This window comes from Colius striatus, chromosome 8, assembly GCF_028858725.1.
Source record: "Colius striatus isolate bColStr4 chromosome 8, bColStr4.1.hap1, whole genome shotgun sequence".
NCBI classification, from domain to species: domain Eukaryota; kingdom Metazoa; phylum Chordata; class Aves; order Coliiformes; family Coliidae; genus Colius; species Colius striatus.
The window spans coordinates 35,142,023-35,161,634 of NC_084766.1; the positions used below are offsets into that span (position 1 = coordinate 35,142,023).

The 19,612-nt window shown below is 38.9% G+C and overlaps 1 protein-coding gene across 1 annotated transcript in view; it reads right to left on the reverse strand.

The window, feature by feature from the left end:
* Window positions 1–7,072: 7,072 nt before the first annotated feature.
* Window positions 7,073–19,612, reverse strand: part of CPXM2 (carboxypeptidase X, M14 family member 2) — a 72,900-nt gene continuing 60,360 nt past the window's right edge. The window contains exons 11-13 of the mRNA XM_062001151.1: window positions 15,860–15,999; window positions 15,240–15,339; window positions 7,073–9,765 (exon numbers count right to left, since the gene is read on the reverse strand). Coding sequence (XP_061857135.1) covers window positions 9,512–9,765; window positions 15,240–15,339; window positions 15,860–15,999 — 494 coding nt within the window. The 3' untranslated portion in view covers window positions 7,073–9,511. The remainder of the gene's footprint in view (window positions 9,766–15,239; window positions 15,340–15,859; window positions 16,000–19,612) is intronic.

The following is a 19,612-nucleotide window of genomic DNA, read 5'->3' on the forward strand; positions in this document are numbered from 1 at the left end:
AGAACAAAATATCTCAGCATGGTACTTGTTCAATGCCTTAAAAATTTCTAGCCTGGCTCGTGCAGAGTCATGATTTCAGCTTAAAAAGAATGAAATTAACAGAAAAGTATAACTGAGGGCTTTGGTATTTGGCCATGGTTTCTCCAGATGATTGCAGACCTCTGGTTTTTGGCTTTCTTCTACAATTCTGGAGGCTTTTTTGTTAAAAAAAAAAAAACCCTAAAAGATGAGACTCTTCCAGGGGAAACTGTGTTATAAACACAAGCGTTGGCAGCATCTTCCCAGAGCTCAAATGACCTATTTTTACCAGTCTTTTGTTTACAGCAGCACCTACAACATGCTGGATTTTTGTAAACACTCGAGTGGGAATGGGTCACAAATTTCCATGCAGAAAATAGTCATACTTTCACAGTGGGAATCAGATAAAAGTTAACTCTTGGCAAGCCACAATCACTTTGAGTTACTTGATAAGGAAGCCTATCAAATGCAGTGTCAAAGTGGGCAGGCAGTTTTATCTTGATGTCAGTAGCTTTGGTGTCGTTTCAAAGGATGAGCATTTGTTTTGTTTTGTCTCTAAAGCCTCTTTATAACCTGACATAGAAAAACATGGCCAAGTTCCTAAATATTTCAAGTTAGCATTTTCAGATAGAGAAGTCCCAGGGGAGATGGGGCTTTTTTTCAGCAGGGTGATTTGTTTTGTTTGGTGGGTTTTTATTTCCTTTTCCCACTCCTTATTTCTTTTCTGGAGGGTAGGGGAGACGTTAAAGTTGACTTTTTAGACTGAATGTAATCCCTGAAACAAATTCAACGTGATATAATCAGGAAAGATGATAAATACTGCAGACTCCTACACTCTGCTCTGATTGTTACTGTAAGAAGGTTACATTTGTACAGTTTGTCTTTTCTAATGCCAAAAAATTGGCAGCTCTGCAGTGCTGATGCTCCCTGAGGGCTGATTGTCCTCATAATTGCTTCTGTCTAATGAAAGTAAACATATGAAGTGTATACAACATGCCCACACAAGGCACATAAACACACACATCAGTATTGTTGTGGGTTGCAGAGACTCATTATTACTTTATCACTTTTAACATCCTTATTTACTCCTTCCTCCCCCTCCAGAGTTTTTTTTTTGCCTTCTAATAATGGACATTTATATGATTTTATAACTGGGAGTGGATAATTTCAACATTATCAGCAGATCATAATACTTCTCTAATATCTCTTTAGAAACTCAACACTTCTCTCCAGATGCACTGTTGTTGGACAGAGGTGATTCAAAGCTGTGCCTGGTATGGGACAAACAACCTGGACAACAGGAGATGAACTTCTGTCTTGGCTTATTTCATGTGTCCTCCACTCACTGTCCATCCTCCTGTCATAAAAAAGATACATGACCACTTCCTCCACCAAACATGAAACTGGTGTCAGGTCACAAACACTTTGAAGGAATACCACATTTGCTACCCTGAGCTTTTACTAGTTCTCTTCCAGTTGCCAAATCCCCAGATTCAGAGTCATTTTCTGTTATTTGAAAAACTACAGTTATCAACTTTGGGGTAAAGATGCTTCTGAGCTCCCTGCCTTGGACTGGAAGTGTTGAAATGCCATGACTGAGGCTGTTGTTTGTCGATTAGCTCACTGACTGCCTCAAAAACAAGGGCAAAAATTCAGGAACAGGCAAATTCAGGGAAGATTCATTATTAAGGACAAATGAGGGAATAGATTTCCATCTGAATCCTCTTTTCCATGCTTCAGTTTTTCCTCTGAACTTGTCTTTCTCCCACCCCAATCTCATCCTTTTCTTTCCCAAACACCAAGGAGCTAACAAGTTCCCTGCAGCTTACAAAGATGAGTTACAAGAAAGTTTGATTGATTTATATTTTGTGCAGATCTGGCCTATAAAATTTCCTCTCAACCAGCACAGATGGTGCATTTTCAAACACCCAGAAAGTCTGCTCTTCACTATTGTCCCCAGAGTTACTACCAGAAAAACCACTAACCAGGTGAAACCCTGTTATTCCCAAGCACCTATTACATTTAGTTTTCAATCTGTTAACAGCAAATCAAGGAATTAATAAACCAGCTAAAGAAGATGATAATCTAAAAAGCACTCCCTGGAGATTCACACTGCTTTAAGAATGATAAATTACTTCCAAAGCCAAGGTGGAAATTCATCAATTAATTTTCATGAATGCTTTTATTAGCGAGAATCATTTTATAGTGCTGGTTTTTCTTCAAACCATGTATGTTCTGTACATCACTTAATGCTGAAGGTGACATGATTGTTAATATAGTACCAGCACTACTCAAATTTACAGTGAATGAGTCATTAAATTGATCCTTGATGACCTTCTTAGGGCAAAAGTGGTATAAAGTGTGCAGGGAAACACTGTGAAATTCAGTGAAACCCCAAACCCTAGAGTTCTAAGATTCAAAGTTACAACACTCAAGGAACTTGCATTAGCATTTCAAAATTACAATATAGCAACAAACAATAGCAAAACCACCTAGAATTAAACTGAACAGGTAGATTTAACAGTTTACACTTTGTTTCTGGTGGAGCTGTTGTGTTGATAAGTTTTGGTCCTTCAGTACAACCCTAAGGGGTTGAAACGTTACCAGAAACCATCACCTTCATTTCAGTGGCTCCAGAGGACATTCATTAGCCAAAGACTGAAAAATAAACTTCTGCATTTAGGCAGATAATAAAAGAATAATCTGTTTTCCCACTCACTTTTCACTCCTTTTCAGATTATAGTGCAAACCTACCAGTTCTGCTTGGGAGAGCCTGATTCAGCCTTAAAGTTGCCAGCAGCTGATTGGTGAGCTGGGTTAGGGCTGTGGCATGCTATTAGGAGACCACCAGATTAATGACTCTATTCACCTGTGAGTTAGACGGCTCACAAAACTATAATAAATAAGAATGTGAATTTAGCACCTTTTACATTGAAGCCATGTAATCAGATCCAGATCCTTGTGGTAAGAAATAGATCTCAAATTTAAACCCCCCTGGTCCATTCAAGTGAGATTATGCTGCCATTGATCCTTATTAACCCAAGTATTGAATTTCTGTCACACCTAAACCACAAAAAGTAGCTCCATTTTTCATCTTTTTACTTGCTGACAATAAGGCTGACTGAATTTTGTTAGATCTTTAAATGATGGTTTATTCTGAGTGCTCTTTTGAGTTGCTCTTGGGACAGTACAGAGTTAATGAGGATGATTGTGCTGTTGACATAAGTGGTGTGTTGGATTCTAGAAAGCAGCTCCTGCAAATTAAGTGAGGGCTAATGACTAGAATAATTAAAATATCACATGGTTGATATACTAATAAGTGGGAATTGTTACTCATTGCTTCATCTAAACATCAATATTTCAGAATACAAAGCAGATTTGAAATGGAAATGAATTCAAAAGAGAAAGCTTTCTGTTCATAACTGTGATTTGGTGCTACTACTCATAAGTATTATTTCCAACATGCACAGGAGGGTTTTTTGCTTGCTTATTTTGCTTGGCAAAAGCAAAGTGTTGTTTTTGGGTTTTTCTGGTTGGTTGGTTGGTTGTGGGGTGGGTTTTTTTGCATCTTAGTCTCGTGGAATAATGCAGCCTGGTTGGGCTCCCTCCATATGGACCCCTACCAAGCTGCCATGCTTGAAGCTGCTCTCTGGGTCTTGATATTTATATATTCCTTTAGATCTGTGCATGTCCTATTTCCTATACCTTTTTCTGGCCTTGAAACCCACTGTGCACATTGATGTTTTACCCTCTGAGACAGAATCTTTCAGCTGCTTTCAGCCTCCCTTTCTACAGTGGACATTGCAATTCCTCACTATGGAGTGAAGGGCAGGATGATTTATTATTTAAACCACTGAGGGAATGGAGTAATTTCCATACAGAATTCACAGGTTTTACAAGACAACTTTATCTATAACTTCATAAAGTCTTGCAGAACTGATATATTCTGTATGCAAAGGATTCCTTACAGAACTATGATCTCATGGGTTTTTTTTCCCTCAACATTTGCTGTTAATCAGTCTTTCAGCCTTTTCTCTACCTATGTCCTGATGAGGAAAATAGAGCTTTCTAAATTATCCACATCTTCTCTTAGAATAGTATTAAGCTAAAAGTGTAGGCATTTGCTGAGCACTGCAATACTCCTTTGAAGCAGTTTGCTGAAAAAAAAAAACCCCTAGAAGTGCTGATATACCTTGAGAGACCAAGAATTATCTCCAGATGTCATGCTGGCAGTCCAGTCATGCTCTGATGACCTTCACAGATGAAGGTTGGACCTTCACCTGGGAGCCTGGCCAATGAGGTGAGGTAAGTGCTTGAAAGGTCTCTGAAGATAAGTTTAGTAAAGAGAGTCAAGCAAAGTAGCCTGAGCAGAAAAGTGTGTGGGATATTGTTTAATCCAGCCTGTGCAAACCACCAGACACAGGGGAGGGGAAGATGGATTTAACCTCTCTGATCCTGGCATTAAAGATGATGATTAAAACCACTCATGTAACTGAAAACACAGATTAAGTATATAAACATATAGCTATAAAGTACCTTTATGTTCACTGCCTAAACTCTTTTCACAAGCCTCCCAAAGTCTCATTCTTGGCATTTTTAACTGATGAATGTATCCATTTTAGGTAGTTGTGGGTTGAAATGTTAAATCAAAATTTGTCCAGTCAATACAATCCCTCTGGAATTTATGAAAGGCAGAAGAAAGGACATTTTTATGGGCATCAGAGCACTGCTTCAAATTTTCATGTGAAGCAGTAATCCAGATCTCCATCAAAATAAAATGGAAGAACTTGTCAGGTTAATAGGACAAATACACCACACAGACCAACGAATTGTCCTGCAAATCAGAATGTGGACCTGGTGGGTTTGTAAGTCTCACTTAGATAGAAAATGGCTGTGCATGCTGTAAAATGGTAATTGTATTAGTGGGAGATGGCAGAGAATGGTTATTTAGTGACTTACTGTTGCAGGCACAGGATTGCCTTCACCGTGGCTGGCTTCATTGAACATAAATTTGGTACTAAAATACTATATGATCGTGTTACAAGTGAAATATGAAAATGTCATCTCAAGCTAAATGCCCTTCAAAAAGAAATTAGAGATGAGTAAGGATATTAGACTAAGTGTATAGAGGTGATTTAAACTTTGGCAATTAATTAAATACCAGAATAAAGACCTAAAACTTCTATAAGTTTATCACCTGAAGCCAAAAAGTGTTCAGAGCTGTTTATTAGAATAGGACAGGACTGAGAAAACTGGTTGCTATTAAGACAGCACATAGAAGCACTAGCAGAGTGGTACTAAAATTATCCATCAAAGCAAACAGTATGAGTCACTGACCCTCACTCCAGTAAGAAAGGAATAGGTGCTTGGAAAGTCACTCAGTGACTATTCTACTGGATAGTTGGTAGGTGTACACAGGGCTGTTTGTTGGGTGGTGTTTCCATGCTGACATAGCAGTGTGCTGCAGCAGGAGGTGATGCTACCACAGCTTACACAACTTGTACGTGCTTTTACGCTTCCTTCCTCAGGCTGATGGCTGCAACCTGACTAAATTCACACAGAGAACATTTACTTTCAAACTCAGTCATTTTCAGGCCCACAGTAACTATGTTCCATGCCAATTTTTAAAGGTTAAGTGCTGAAAGTTGTTGGTGAGAAACCGCTTGTACTTCGAGTTAACTCATCTCTGACCTTTCATGAGAAGCACCTTGACAACCACCTGCCATAGCATTATAATAGAGGTAAGTAAATCTGTCTGTGGATCTCCACCACTGACTGCTGAAATCCACATTTTGGGAAGATGTCTCAAATTAGCTGAACGTAGTTAGCTGAAGTTAGAGGGGAAAGCCCACAGCTAGATAAAAAGGGAAATTGGTGATAGAAGCCAAAATATGTGTCAGGCTTAAAATAGCCAATGGAAAGCTGCATTTCTTCACCAGCATAGCCAGAACCTTCATTTACATTCATTTTTCGGAGTCTGTTTTAGCCATACAGAGTTCAATCTCCCGGCAAAAGCAATACTCAGATGCTTTAACAGCCTCCTGCTGCCAGAAGAAATTTGTGTTAGAGATTACCAAGATTCACTACACTTATGCAAACATGTGTTAGGTAGATATTGTTTCAGTAGGTAGTGTTATTGGCTTCAGCATTCCCAAGCTGATTTGCAGATTCTGAGGTCTGTCTTTTAGAGGTAAGTATATTTGTAGTTGCTAAGATGGGTGAGAAAAACTGAGATACAAGGTGATCAAAATGATGATAATGAGCCAATTAACAAATGAAGAACTGGACAGCTTGACATGGATAGTCAAGGAGAAGCCAGCCAGCTCCCACTGTATTTTATGTCTGTCAGGGCTCTGCATGGGAGCAGATGATTGATGGCTGGTATTATCAAGGAGCATGGAGTATGTCTTGTTTTAACCTTTTGTTTGTTTAACCTTTACTCTGTGGGTGAGGTTGTGCAGCTGAATTTCCTATTACTTGGAAGGAACTGCATTTGTTTTTCTAGCAGAGATGATTGAAGTTTAGCAAAGTCCTCTCATAAGTAGCTGTTAAAATACATCTTTAATTATAACAGGATCCTATCCATCCCCAAGTTTTATTTCCTGTAATGTCTGAAGGCTTGCCTATTTTCCTATATTCATATATTTTCCTATAACACTACAAGGAAAAGAGACTGAAAGCACAGAGTTTAGAAAAAAAACCTACCTGTTCTGAAGATGTGGAAAAGGCAGATAAATAGAAAACATGGGTATCCAGATTTATTAGTTTGTGGTTTGAATCTATGCAAAGGTTAAATAGTTGTGCTACATAATTCAAAGAAAATTAATGTTTTAACTCATGAGTGCCTAACTATAGCAGTAAACAGGACACACATCAGCTCATTGTTACGTTCAGGGCAGCATCTTAGCATGACATATTCACTCATCTGAAGTTCCTAGTAAAATTCCTTTGAATTTGAGTGTTTTCCAGTGTAAAGGTGCTGGAAAATCAAAAAATAATTGCACAGACAAGTACACTTGACAACTATTAGGCCATTTATTTAGTAATGCCTTTACTAAAAAGGAGTAAGGTCACCTTCATTAATCATAGTCCTGCTGTGCCCAAGGATATTTAAGCACTAGTCACGGGCAGCAAAGTGCACAAAGGCCACTGTCTTCAGCATCTGATGTTACTGAGATCTTTAGCAAGCAGACTCTGTGTAGCTTTAGCTAATAGACACTGAAGAATTTCCCACCAAATCCACTTCTTGCTCTCAAATTGAAAACAACTTCTTGTTGAGAAAAACATAGGGATCTCTTAGGCTTATAAAACAGATACCAAACCAGCCTGAAACATTACCTCAGAAAGACCTGACCTGTCAGGACTAAGAGAATGTTTTCCACCTTCAATCTGATTATCAGATTAGACTGGTTAGTTCCTTATTCACCTATGCATACCAAAGACCCCTAGCAAGATGATTTGGTATCCTTCTTGGGAGTTCAGAGAGAAGCCACCTTGCAAAATCCATCCATTCATAACACAAAAAATCATGTATGGCCCTCATCTACTGTAGTAGTTACAAAATCTACATAAGCCAATGAACAAGCCAAATTAAACAGCTAACAAATTGTCTGCTGTCATTATTCCATACTCCAAAGTCATTTCATTTCGCTCCTTGCACAAAGACATCGTTAATACCTTCTCAGTTGCCAAAAAACCCCTTTCTTGACATGTTGCTGCTATATTTGCTATAAAAACTATATGGCAAGTACAATGTTGCAAAGGGTGTAAATGGAGTGAAATAAGTAAAATCCAATTCCAAATGCTAATGTTGTGATTGGATTATTTGTTTACCTCTGTTACTCAATTTAAATGATGTCTATTGGGAGCTGGATTTCCATAACTTCAGTTATAGAAAATCATGCATGCACTCTTCTGTTTTCTTTGAGCTCTTGCTACCAAATACATTGCTGTTATTTACTAGTATCTGCAGAACAATCACAGACTGGGATTGTCTAGGAAATTTGAGAATAGGATTATTTATTATGCAAGGGTTCCTGAATATTTTGCAATCTTTTCCCTTTTGTGTGTTTACAAGTTTCCTTGACAAGAAAAAAGTTTTAATACAGAGGGCACGTGGTATTTTTACAGTAAATTTTCTACTTGCACTTTATTTTCCCTCAGTTTTGAATGACACTTTGGTGAAATGTCTTTTCCAAGAATCATACCAAATAGGCAAACACTGTTACAGCAATTAAACTGTTTTTAAACAGAATTAGATTTGGAAGCATGTATTGCAGCCTTTCTACCAAGCATATTAAGTGATGTTTATTTAGCCATAGACTTTTGACTAGCTAAAACCATACAGCTGGCCCTTCATTTGCTGTAACTGAGGTTATAACATTGAAGCTAACACAGCAAAGTTGATTTTCACCAGCTGATACTTTATCCAGTGTTTATATAAGCTCGTTCTTTCCTAGATCTGCTGTACAATTTGGTTACTTAAAAGCTGATAATAAAGCACAAATCCTGCTCTCAAAGAATCACAAGGCCAGAAAAGCAGCAGCAGCTGCAGTACCAAGATGAATCGACCATGCAGAACACAAAATCCCTTGCATGCCGCGGAAGGCAGTGGCACAAGGTGTGCATCAGCATAAAAGGCACCTAGGAGCAGGTCAAAACTCAAGAAAAAAAGATGATAACAGATTTGTGAACGATGCACTTATAAGTGACACAACCTCTTCTCTCATACATATGGTGCAACTGGCTGCATTCACATGACCAGTTTTGTTTGGAGTCCTTCTCGCAGGTGGTGCCATGCCACGGTGCTGAAGTGGTCCTTAACCCATGCCCTTTTTGTTAGGTCTAATTCATGGAGTAAAATTGTAGCCTTTAAAAGCAAGAGGAGAAAAAACTCCTGGCATTAAACCCTGGAATCACAAGACATCCTTACGTATAAAGACCCCAAGCAGGGAAGCTAAAGTGCTTATCAAAAGGTGGATTTGCAGGGAAAGGGGAGACTGAAATTTTGACACAAATGTTAATGATATTCGATAGATGTTCTTCTCTTCTTATATAAGAATAAAATGTAAAGAGTGTCAAAAAATTGTCTAATTGCAAAAATATACCAATTTTATACTTCAGAAACAACACTTTTCGACTTTTCATCCAAAACAACACTTCTTTGTAAGTATTTTTTTTTCCTTTTTCTGTATTTTTAAAGAAAACAGATTTACAACAGATTAAATAGCTCAACAAGTAGAAAAATTCATTCCAGGCTAACTGAAAACATCTTACTGCATTCTTCCTGCCTCTCCCTCCAACCTGGGGCTTCTTTTGGTTCTGATTTGCCACCAAACTGAAAAACTCCCACTATTCATCCAGCTCCACTAACAGAAAGGCCTTGGTGCAGAGGAATACGTATGAAGAGATGGGTTATGTAACTCTCACTACGACTACAGCCAGGCTGAGAGAAGCAGGGGTCGTGAAGGCCGCGGGCTGCTGGGGCTGAGGCCTATCGCTGCTGCCGCCACTGCCGAGCCCTCTGCCTGAGCCGCCGCATGGATAGGCTCATGGGCTGCTTCCCAAACTTCTTCATGATCTCCTTGATTCTGGCCATGTTGGTTTTGGAGATGGTGAAGTCGCACTGGGTAGCTCCCATGTCATAGCCGACCTCACAGGTCTTGGTGGCGGCGGTGTAGCCCTCTGCCTTCACACTCACCACGTATTCCCCCGGGTTGAGAAGACGCCAGTAATCCCCATCGGCTCCTGGTAGGAAAAGAGGTAGTTTTCAGGACAATTTTCCCTTCAGGAAAACACATGTCAAGCATATTTTCCAAATGATGAAAGTCTGGGCTTCCATCTGGTTTAAGAGTTTTGTCAGTTGAAACCAAAAGATCCCGAGGCAAGGAGTCACCTTGAAACAATTGGTGATCCTAAGGGGCGTAAAGGACTTTCCCCAAACTGATTTTAACAAATGAATCGAGAAGAGCCCCAGTGGGATATCCACGTTGCACTCAGGATGCTGGCCTGATTGCCTGCATGTACATATTTTGGTGCTATTTATTATGCAAAACAAGTGAACACATCATATCAACCCACTTAGAGATCTAAGGAAATATCCCCTCCTATAAAATATTACACTGAGTTTTACTACTGTGATTTTCCTACAAAGCATAATTCATCTGGGTGCTTAACCACTTGCTTACCTGTAAATGCATGAACACAGCTCCTGTAATCAACTCAACTACTCATGCACAAAGCAAGATATAGTTTTACACCTTGTTGAAACAGAACTTTCTTTCTTCATTTTTCCCCACAAATGAGATCAGATTGACAATACAAACACAAGGATGGTTTTAGACTTCTTTTTAAACATCATTGTAACTAGTAAGAGTTCTTGGCTTTGGAATGAAAAAAGTGAAACACTAATATCTACAATTGGTTTCACACTCTGTCCCAGGAAAACCCCCTGTGGAATGAAACCATATATTCAAACATGCAATTTATATATAAATAGAAATACAACAGAAGAGAGCTTGGGATTTTTTCAGCACTGATGAGAACTGACAGCTTTACTATCACTAGCCTTGGGTCACTTGCAATGCAGTGTTTTGCAAAAGCTAAAGATGATTGGCATAAAAACATTGCATTTGGGAAAAGATCAGACTAGCTAGCCTCTGTGTAAAGAAAAGGGACTTTAATTTAGGAGTTGGGCAAATGAACAAAGACATGTTTGGAGACAGTGTATGTTAGCAAAATAGCAAAATCATCTGTACCCTGATATTGGGGTCTCTGAATGTAAAATTGTGTGCAAGAACCACACCTAATGAAGTTAGTTCTTGCACACCAGCTTGTTCAGATTTGTCTTTCAACTAGTTTGACCCCACTTGGGGTGATGATCAGGGACCAGATTTTCTGTTTCTCAGGATTCAGGCATTTTTAGGAAACACTCTCAGAGAAGGTCTTTATTTATCTCTCTCTTACTATTGTGTCCATTGGCACCTTAACCAACAGACAAAACATAAAGCTACCCAAGTCTTTTTAATTTATCCCTAAGGGCTCATTTTTAGCTGTTAATGCTCTGACAATGCCACAGGGCTGGTAAAAGGTTACACATCACCCCATGTGTGGCTGTGAACGGATCCCTGCTCAGAGGCTGCTTTAGCCCCTGGAGTTCCAAAATGACCCACATTTCTCTGACATATTTAACAGGCAGTTCATCACAACCCTGCACGAGGCCAGAAACAAACAATCTATACATTCACACACCACCGAGAAATTATTACAAAGCTGGATATTATGCTGTTAGCAGAATGTACTTTACCTCCCTTCCATTTACAAGTAAGTAGACATTAGTATTTCTGTCAGCTGTCATCACTCAGAATTTAATACCAGACTAAAAGGTTTGTTTTTGGTGGGTTTTTTTCCCAAATCAGATTAAATGCAGTAGGTAAAAAAATTTCAGAGCAGATGGCAAGGGAAGCACAATTAATAATAGAGATTAATTTAGTAAACATTAGGTTTGCTAAAAGAATGGGCTGTAGGCAGACTACACCTATCTCCACATATTAGGTCTTGAAAAGCATTGCCATGTCTGCTTAGATAAAATAACATAAGGATACAAAGGTGATAGCATCACAAATTCAAAGTGCCAGATGACTCCATAAAGATTTCAGTTAATTGGAGCACTCTTTGAGCCTGATAGGACAGACATTTGTTATAATTGTCATATCTACAGTCAAATGTACCAAATTTCACTCATTTAAATACATCTAAAAATCAGTCCTAATGCTCTTATGTACAACAGACTCTCTAGGAAAACTAACCATAGTCCTGCACATGCAATGCACCTAACAACTAAAACTTAACTATCCTCTACTGAACTGGCAGCCAGGAATGAGGCTGGAGAGTACAATACCAGGCTTATGCTTAGCTTAGGCTAGTGTTATTAAATATTACTAAATGCTACTTTGTGTATACCAAAATCATATGAAACTTACTAAAATATTCATTAAAATTCTCTGAACATTCTGTGAAATTAAATTAATTACTCTTTATAGCAAAAAAGTCACAGAGAAATGTGCCTCTTTGAACTCTGGCTGTGATACAGAAGTGTTTCACTAGAAAGGAACAATGTTTCCTTCTACAGATTTGCTTTGAGATTTCAAAAAGCTGCAGTTATAGGAAGCAACTCACAAAACTGCCCTTGCAGCACGGGAGGAGAAAAAAAAAGGTGTCCAGGAGCATTTGGTCATCCAGTTGATGACCTCTTTTCCAAAGGTTATCTCACAGAGCACACTCTGCATCTCAGTGTAACAACATGTAATCGCTCAGACTGAATCAATAGTTACATCTGCATCAGGAGAAAATGGAATAATTTTCCATGAAGCAATTACTCTCAAAATCAATGACTTCAATTAGCCTATTAATATTGTTAGCTTAGTGTCAGCAACCCTGTCTTCCCATAAGATATGTTAGAAGTCCAAGAGAAAATCTAAAAAGAGGTGCTTCCTGTGTGCTTTTTTTTTTTGGTCCACAGGAAGAAGTGGATAAATGTTCTCTAACAAGTATGTGTTATAAGAGGGCCTTTACAGACAGCTTTTGTCTGGCTCTACAGGGTAGTCAACCACATTAATGTATCAAAGAAGCAGCAGATACCTTACAGCTTAGCTCGCTTTAAACAAAACTTATATGAATAGAGATAGAGGCCATCATAATTCTTCTCCTGCTTGGCCTATTTTTGTATGAAGGCAACTCAGAGGTTTAAATGGATACTTTTTTCATTTTAAAAGGTACAAATGACAGAAGACTGCTGCCAATTTGCCTTCCTTCTCTGGAGTTATACAAGTCGTTTTGGCTTTATGGCTCCAAGATAAATTCTCTAGTTTCAAAGACTAATGAGACATACATTGTTATCTGTATAATATAGGACAAAAGAGAACTTTTATGTTGCCATCTCCAAAATGATTCCTAACCAGAAAGTCAGATTAAATGTCTCATTAGAAAGAAGAATTTCAAAGCATATGTACTTTTTTTTTCTCATCTTCTTTTTCACATCAAATGCAGATGGCTTTGAGCTATAGATGCTCAGCTCTAAGTCTAGATGTGAATAGCTGCAAGATTCCTCGAGAGTTACAAAGTGGATTCTGGGATCTTGCACATTTATTACGTGTGACACTGGGACTCTTTTCTGTATGCACATTTGCTGTCTTTAAACTGTTGATTTTTCTTTCATATGGCAATCCAGTGTACTGAGAGCTGAAGATTAGTCACCCATTGCACTAACTCAGCCTCAACTAGACCAATAAATTAATTCTGTTTATAAAGTAATATAACTTACTTGGAAGTCTTGGCAGCCTTGAAAGACTTAAAACAGCACAAGGAAACGTAACTGATTAATTCCCACTGGTCCCATCTCCCAGAGGTCCCATGTAAAAGTATTTAAGGCAGAATCATTATTGCCTGATTAAATATCTGTCATTCAATGTTTTCTGTTACAACAGAGACACAACAGCACTGAAATAAACTTAATCATAAACTAAGATAGATATTGCAAGATTTGTAATATCAGATTATAAGTCAGATAATCTACTGTAGCAAACATAAAGATTTTGTAGTCTCTTATCTATAGGTCTATAATATTCCACAGCCTGAAATGTTTATGTGTCAAAATGTGCCATATTATAACTCAGTGGCAAAGCACGGGAAAGCAGCAGCAGATTAAAGACCCAGAATGCCAGTCAGGATGTAAAAAATACATGAAACTGGTGGTTTTGTTTCTAATATTGAAACTTATCTAGATAACACAAAAATATGCGACCTGATCTAGTTTGACCTGCTTCTGCAAGGGGGTTGGACTAGATGATCTCCAGAGGTCCCTTCCAACCCCTAGCATTCTATGATTCTATGATCTGATTATTCATCCTGATGTTACTTTTCCATAAACATCCAACAGAAACTTTAACCTCTTGCACTTTGAACCAGCACTTTAAGCCATTGACTCCTGATGACATCTTGTTTTGCTATTCCGTTCCATAGCACTCCTCTCCCCTCTGTTGTTTCTCCATTGAAGATGACTCTGTATCTTAACACAATGATCATTGGCCACTGTCCTGCTTGCTACATGCCAACAAATATTTTCAGGTATTACTGTTAATTGTGTAATTGGCTAATGACTACTTAAGCAGTTCTGTATTTAGTGCCATAACTACTTTCCAGGCTATTAAATAGCCTTAAAGTTTACTCTGAGTATCCATAGCTGTGTTTGGATATAGATCAAAACTGTGCTAATGAGGCAAATAGCCATTTCTTCACTTTTTAGAAACTATACATTTTGAAAGGTAATTTTCAGGGCTAAATTCCACCTGTGCAACAGACTGTTTCTACTGATCCCTATTGAACAATCTTTTACAAAGCTGTGACGTTTCGCAGGAGACTCTTCAAGCTGTGAAACTTCCCTTTCCCTGCAACAGCTTTTCTCCTCTGGACATAGCTCTAAACCACATCTCCAACACATTCACAGTCCTATAACCCTTAACAGACAGAGAAATACTCTTTGCTCAACAAGTCATTACCTACCTTCTTCTGTTTCAGTGCTATAATTATTCTGGGGTAGATCTGCACTACCTTTACATGAGAAAAAAAAAAAGCAATAAGAGTTCTTTAGAGACAGTCTAACTCAGGCTATTGATTCAGGCCAGATAAAAGGCTATTTGCTCAATGTTTTAAAAGGGATAGGAAGGAGGAGAGGCAGAGAAGAAAGGCAGAGCTCTGTTCTTGCCTGTGCAGCTGCACGTGGAAAAAGAGATCGGTCTCTTCCCCCATAATAACAAGCAATAGAACAAGAGAAATGGCCTCAAGTTGCACCAGGGGAGGTTCAGGCTGGATCTGAGGAGGAATTTCTTTCCTGCAAGGGTTGTCAGGCATTAGACTGCCCAGGGAGGTGCTGGAGTCACAGTTGCTGGAGGGGTTTCAGAGAGGGGTGAATGTTGCACTGAGGGAAATGGTCTAGTGGTTGATAGGGCTGGGACAAAGGCTGCACTCCATGAGCTTAAAGGTCTCTTCCAGCTGAAACCATTCTATGATGCTGTGACTCCCTCCTCATGTACCACTTCTCTTGGACCATATTTTGGCTGCTGGCTTTTCTCAGGAAAGAATTTGAAGTTGCAATGAGGGTTTGTATTTTGTTTTTAAGCCATAAATGTGTTGATTTGCACTGAAGTTTGGGGTTTCTTTTTTACCTGTGCGGATGTCATGGTTAACACCTTCTACTGAAATGACAGCATTTGGGATTCCCTTCCCATACACATCTTTCACTATGCCTTTGATGCCCCGGTGGACCTATCAAGAGAATAAACAAACAAACATAGCACAGCAATGAACAGTACTATCTCTAGGAAGATACAACAAATCAGTAACTCCATAAAGGAATTACATGTATTACATGTCTAGTTTATGGTTTTGAAATATCATTGTTAACCCAGTATCAGCCTTCCAGGCATGAGCTACTTAGGAATGAGCTTACAAACTCTGTTAGGATTCCTGGGGTATCAAATTCAAGAGACACATAACATGAGCAGATAAAGCAGCAGACTTAGGGGTTGTGTGGGGTTTTTTTTTTTGGCAGTCCTTTCTAGCAAGCTCTGCACTCACATCCAGTTTTAATAGGCTTCATTATTTTATTCCCCTAAGAGAAAACAGCCTGGCTGCAGTGATATGCTAGTACTGCATGTAGGTAAGGTTTCTATCACAAATACCAATAGTCACGTAGTCAGGCAAGACAAATATCAGGAACCTTAAACACTCTTTCAATCTGAAAGGAGTCATCAAGTTATTCAGCAGTCACTCTTCTGTTGAATACCTGTTCCATAAAAACAATCAGGGACTCGCGGTTGTTCTCCCATTCCTCAGGCAACTCGCTCTCATGGGGATACTTGTCACAGCCAACATAGATGGACAGCTCAAAGCAGTTTGTGTGCAGGTAACTGAAGTCGTTTATGCCTGTCAATAGGGGGTAAAAAAAGAAGAGAAATATCCTCTTTTAATCTCTTGATCAGATCTGACTTTTATATAAAGAAATGTAACTTCTTTAAGCACAAGCTGGGTATTTATCTAGCTGGCTTAGTTTGCAGTCCAAGCAGGGCAAAAGTTGGGTTAGAAGTGCCACATCTCCTGTAACAAAACTCCAGAGTAAGAGCTGTATGTTTACCAAAACATAACATCAGAGCTACACATTTACCAAAACAAGACTTTTCCAAAGACAGCATCCCATCAACGTGTTCAAAATAGAGGGCACTACACTGCACCATGACAGCACGGGCCACTGTGTCAGCCCTGCACCACATCCTCAATTTCTTTGCCACGGAGTAGTGTCCTTCTGCCACAGAGATGAAAGAAAACAGAGATTTAGCAGAAAATGCCCAGAGGGGTGTGGAGTCTCCTTCCTTGGATGTCTTTAAGACCCACCAGGACATGTTCCTATGTGACCTGATCTAGGCTGACCTGCTTCTGCAGGGGGGTTGGACTGGATGATCTCTAAAGGTCCCTTCCAATCCCTACCATTCTGTGATTCTATGAAAATAAACAAACAATTAAGTGACCTCAGATAAACTTTCTATGACTTTAATGCAGAAGATGGGAACACAACCACCACAAAGCTTGTGCTTTGCTATTAAGAAAAGCATCAAGCTTCACTAATCCTGGACACTTTCCCATGGAGCATTTCTCACTCACAATTGCCCTGGGTAGAAATGGGACAGTCTACGTTACCCTGCAAGGATGTGCAGCCATTAATCTAATTCATACAACCCTAAATGCCACAACACAGAGGAACGTGCAAGCAATGATATACAAAATGATTTATCAGGGCAGCTGATGACACAGTTGCTCAGTCTAAATGTTTTCCCATATAAGCAACCTAAATGATAGGAAAGCCAGAAAAATCAAGGTACTAATAGATCTATTAGGTCATACGCAGTCTCTTTTAGACTGTAAAGGATGAAAGGATATGTTCTAATTTTTTGCCCTGTTATGGCTTTGCAGAGGACTGGAATTTTCACCATTGCTGTGCAATAGGGATTTCCTATTAAGATATCTTAATCAAAACCCAGGAATCTCAGAGCCTCTGACCTCTGAAGACCTGCAGTTCAAGTCTACATTACAGAGAGTGCTGTGACCTTTGCAAAGGTCCTGAGCCCTAAGGAAGACTACATACACATCTCAAACACTTGTATTCTCCAGATTTCTTTCCCTCTTCTCACAATTATTTTTCCAGGGAGAAATTCCATGTATTAGTTCTCCACAATCACACAGGTAACATGACACTGTACAAGAACACTAGAGGAAAAAAGATGTGAGCTTCATTCCTTGTTCCACTTGCATTTCTAATTAAAAAATACTTTGGAAGAAGTTTAGAAATTATCATTAATTGCTGTATTTTGAATAACAAAGATTAACAGGAAATGCATTTACCAAGTGCTTCTGACTGAAAAGAGTTTAAAATAACCCCTAAGCCCTGTCCAATTACCATAGAGCAGCAGTCAAGTATTTAATGAGCCCTCAGTGCCTTCTGGATGCAGAGCAGGAGGATTATATAATATAGATATTAAGCTTTTCACTTTTGTTGATGAGGAAAGCCTAAATATCAGACAGTGGCATATGCTGCTCTGCATAAATGTTCTTTCCCTCTGTTTGAGAAACAGTCACAATCATTTTCCCCTCACATACTATATTGCATCCTGATTAATCTGTTGTGAAATGTTTTGCAATACACAGTAATTGCTCAGTTTTAATACATGTATTTAAGAAAATGGCTTAACGTTGCCAAGAGCAACCCTCTGTGTAGCACATGAACATGCAGATCCAGCCTTGGAAGTAAAAGGAAATTCATCTGTTCTTCACCTTTGTGCAGTTCACTCAGGGCAGAAAGGTGATATGTAAAATTGTTGAACAACTTGCACTTGTTGCAGTCCAAAGTTATGTGCAGGAAATAGTATGGTTGGGGTTTCAAAGACATACAGAGGTGTTTGGTATCTGTGGGTCCAACTCAGGTACTGAAAAGGTGTTAGAATAATCCCTCACAATTTTTTCCCATGGCATGAGCAGTGAATAGTTTATGTGCATAACCACTGAAAGGCCAAAGGAGGACAGAGAGAGAGGATGGGCATCTTCTAGTTGTGCTATAACAAGGAGTTGCTACTCACATCAAAGGACAGGTGGGGCAGCTTTCTGCAAGCCAAATATTGGTGTGTCACCTTCAGGTGAAACAAGCAATCAAGGGTTTAGGAGAATGAAGAATTACAGGTTGATGTAAAAGGGAAAGAAATTGAAAAAGTAGAGTCAGCTGTACAACTACACCTGTATAGTCATGGACTTACAGAAGGGAAAAATATAGGAGAGATCTGTCTTAAATCTGGAGTTATATTTGGATAACCTTTTACAAGGCAAGTACCACTGCTTAACTATCAGCTGCAATACATATATACACATGCATATATTTATATCTGCAATACAAATCACTCTCTTCCATTTGTCTCAGCAGTCTAAAATTATCCTGTAGCTTAGAGAGCTTAAGTAGAAAACACATCTTTTGATGTCTAGTCTGGACCCTTAGGTGTAAGGAATTGAAAGTAAAAAGCAGTATTCCAGAGTTATTCTTGAAGACAATCTTGGAAGTCTAATGTAAGAGAGTAGAATGTAAAGTATAATGAGAGGCATCATAAAATAACGAATCAGATGAACCAAAACCAATATGCAATTTTTACTAAGAAATCAAGGTACTCTTCAGCCTCTCTATTGTACATCATTACTGAACATAACTTAGTGTGACAGCCGTTAGCGATGTGGCCAGTGTCATCTTTCCTGGATCGATTCGTAATCATATTTCTTAAAGCACTTGGGAAAATTAAACTCATAAATTAGATAATTAAGCAGTCAAACTAGCATTCAAAGGGTTTGTTTTTTTACAGTTTGTAGAAATGTATTGTCAGGCATTAGCCCTGTGCTCTAAGAGTTCAATCTTTCCCCCTCAATTCATCCAGCACTTTTTAACCTCCTGAAAAAATATTTGAAAAGTTAATTCTTGGCTCTGCCCTTTAAAAGCTGGCCAGAATTAACTTTACATGGGCCAATGTGAGAGCCACAAAAACTATGTCCAAACTTTAGAAATGTTTATGCAGAAAAACTACCTGCAAGTTCCAAACACCAGCCAGCTCCAGCAAAACGTGGTCTGCACAGACGCTCACTTGCATCTGTTTGCCATTACTGCTGTGGTTGTTCCTACTGTCATTCAAGTGGTGGCAGATGCACAGCTCATTTCTTAATTTCACAGGCTATGTTGTGTAGTAAAAAACCCAAAGATTTTGAGCAGAATTGTGGTGAATCAGCAGAATACCTGATTCCAAGTCTGCTCAAAGAGTACACTGGAGATAACCATGCCTATTTCTTTTAACTGGGCTTTCCTGGAAATTGATGCTTTACCTACACCATAGGACATGGATTCCCCTTCATGCACCTTAATAGGACAAAAAGTTTGCACATACGGTGAAGGATGCAGTCTGTCGTTTATTCTGGCAGCAGAAACGCCTGTGGAACCCATGCGAAGTTCAAGTGTAAA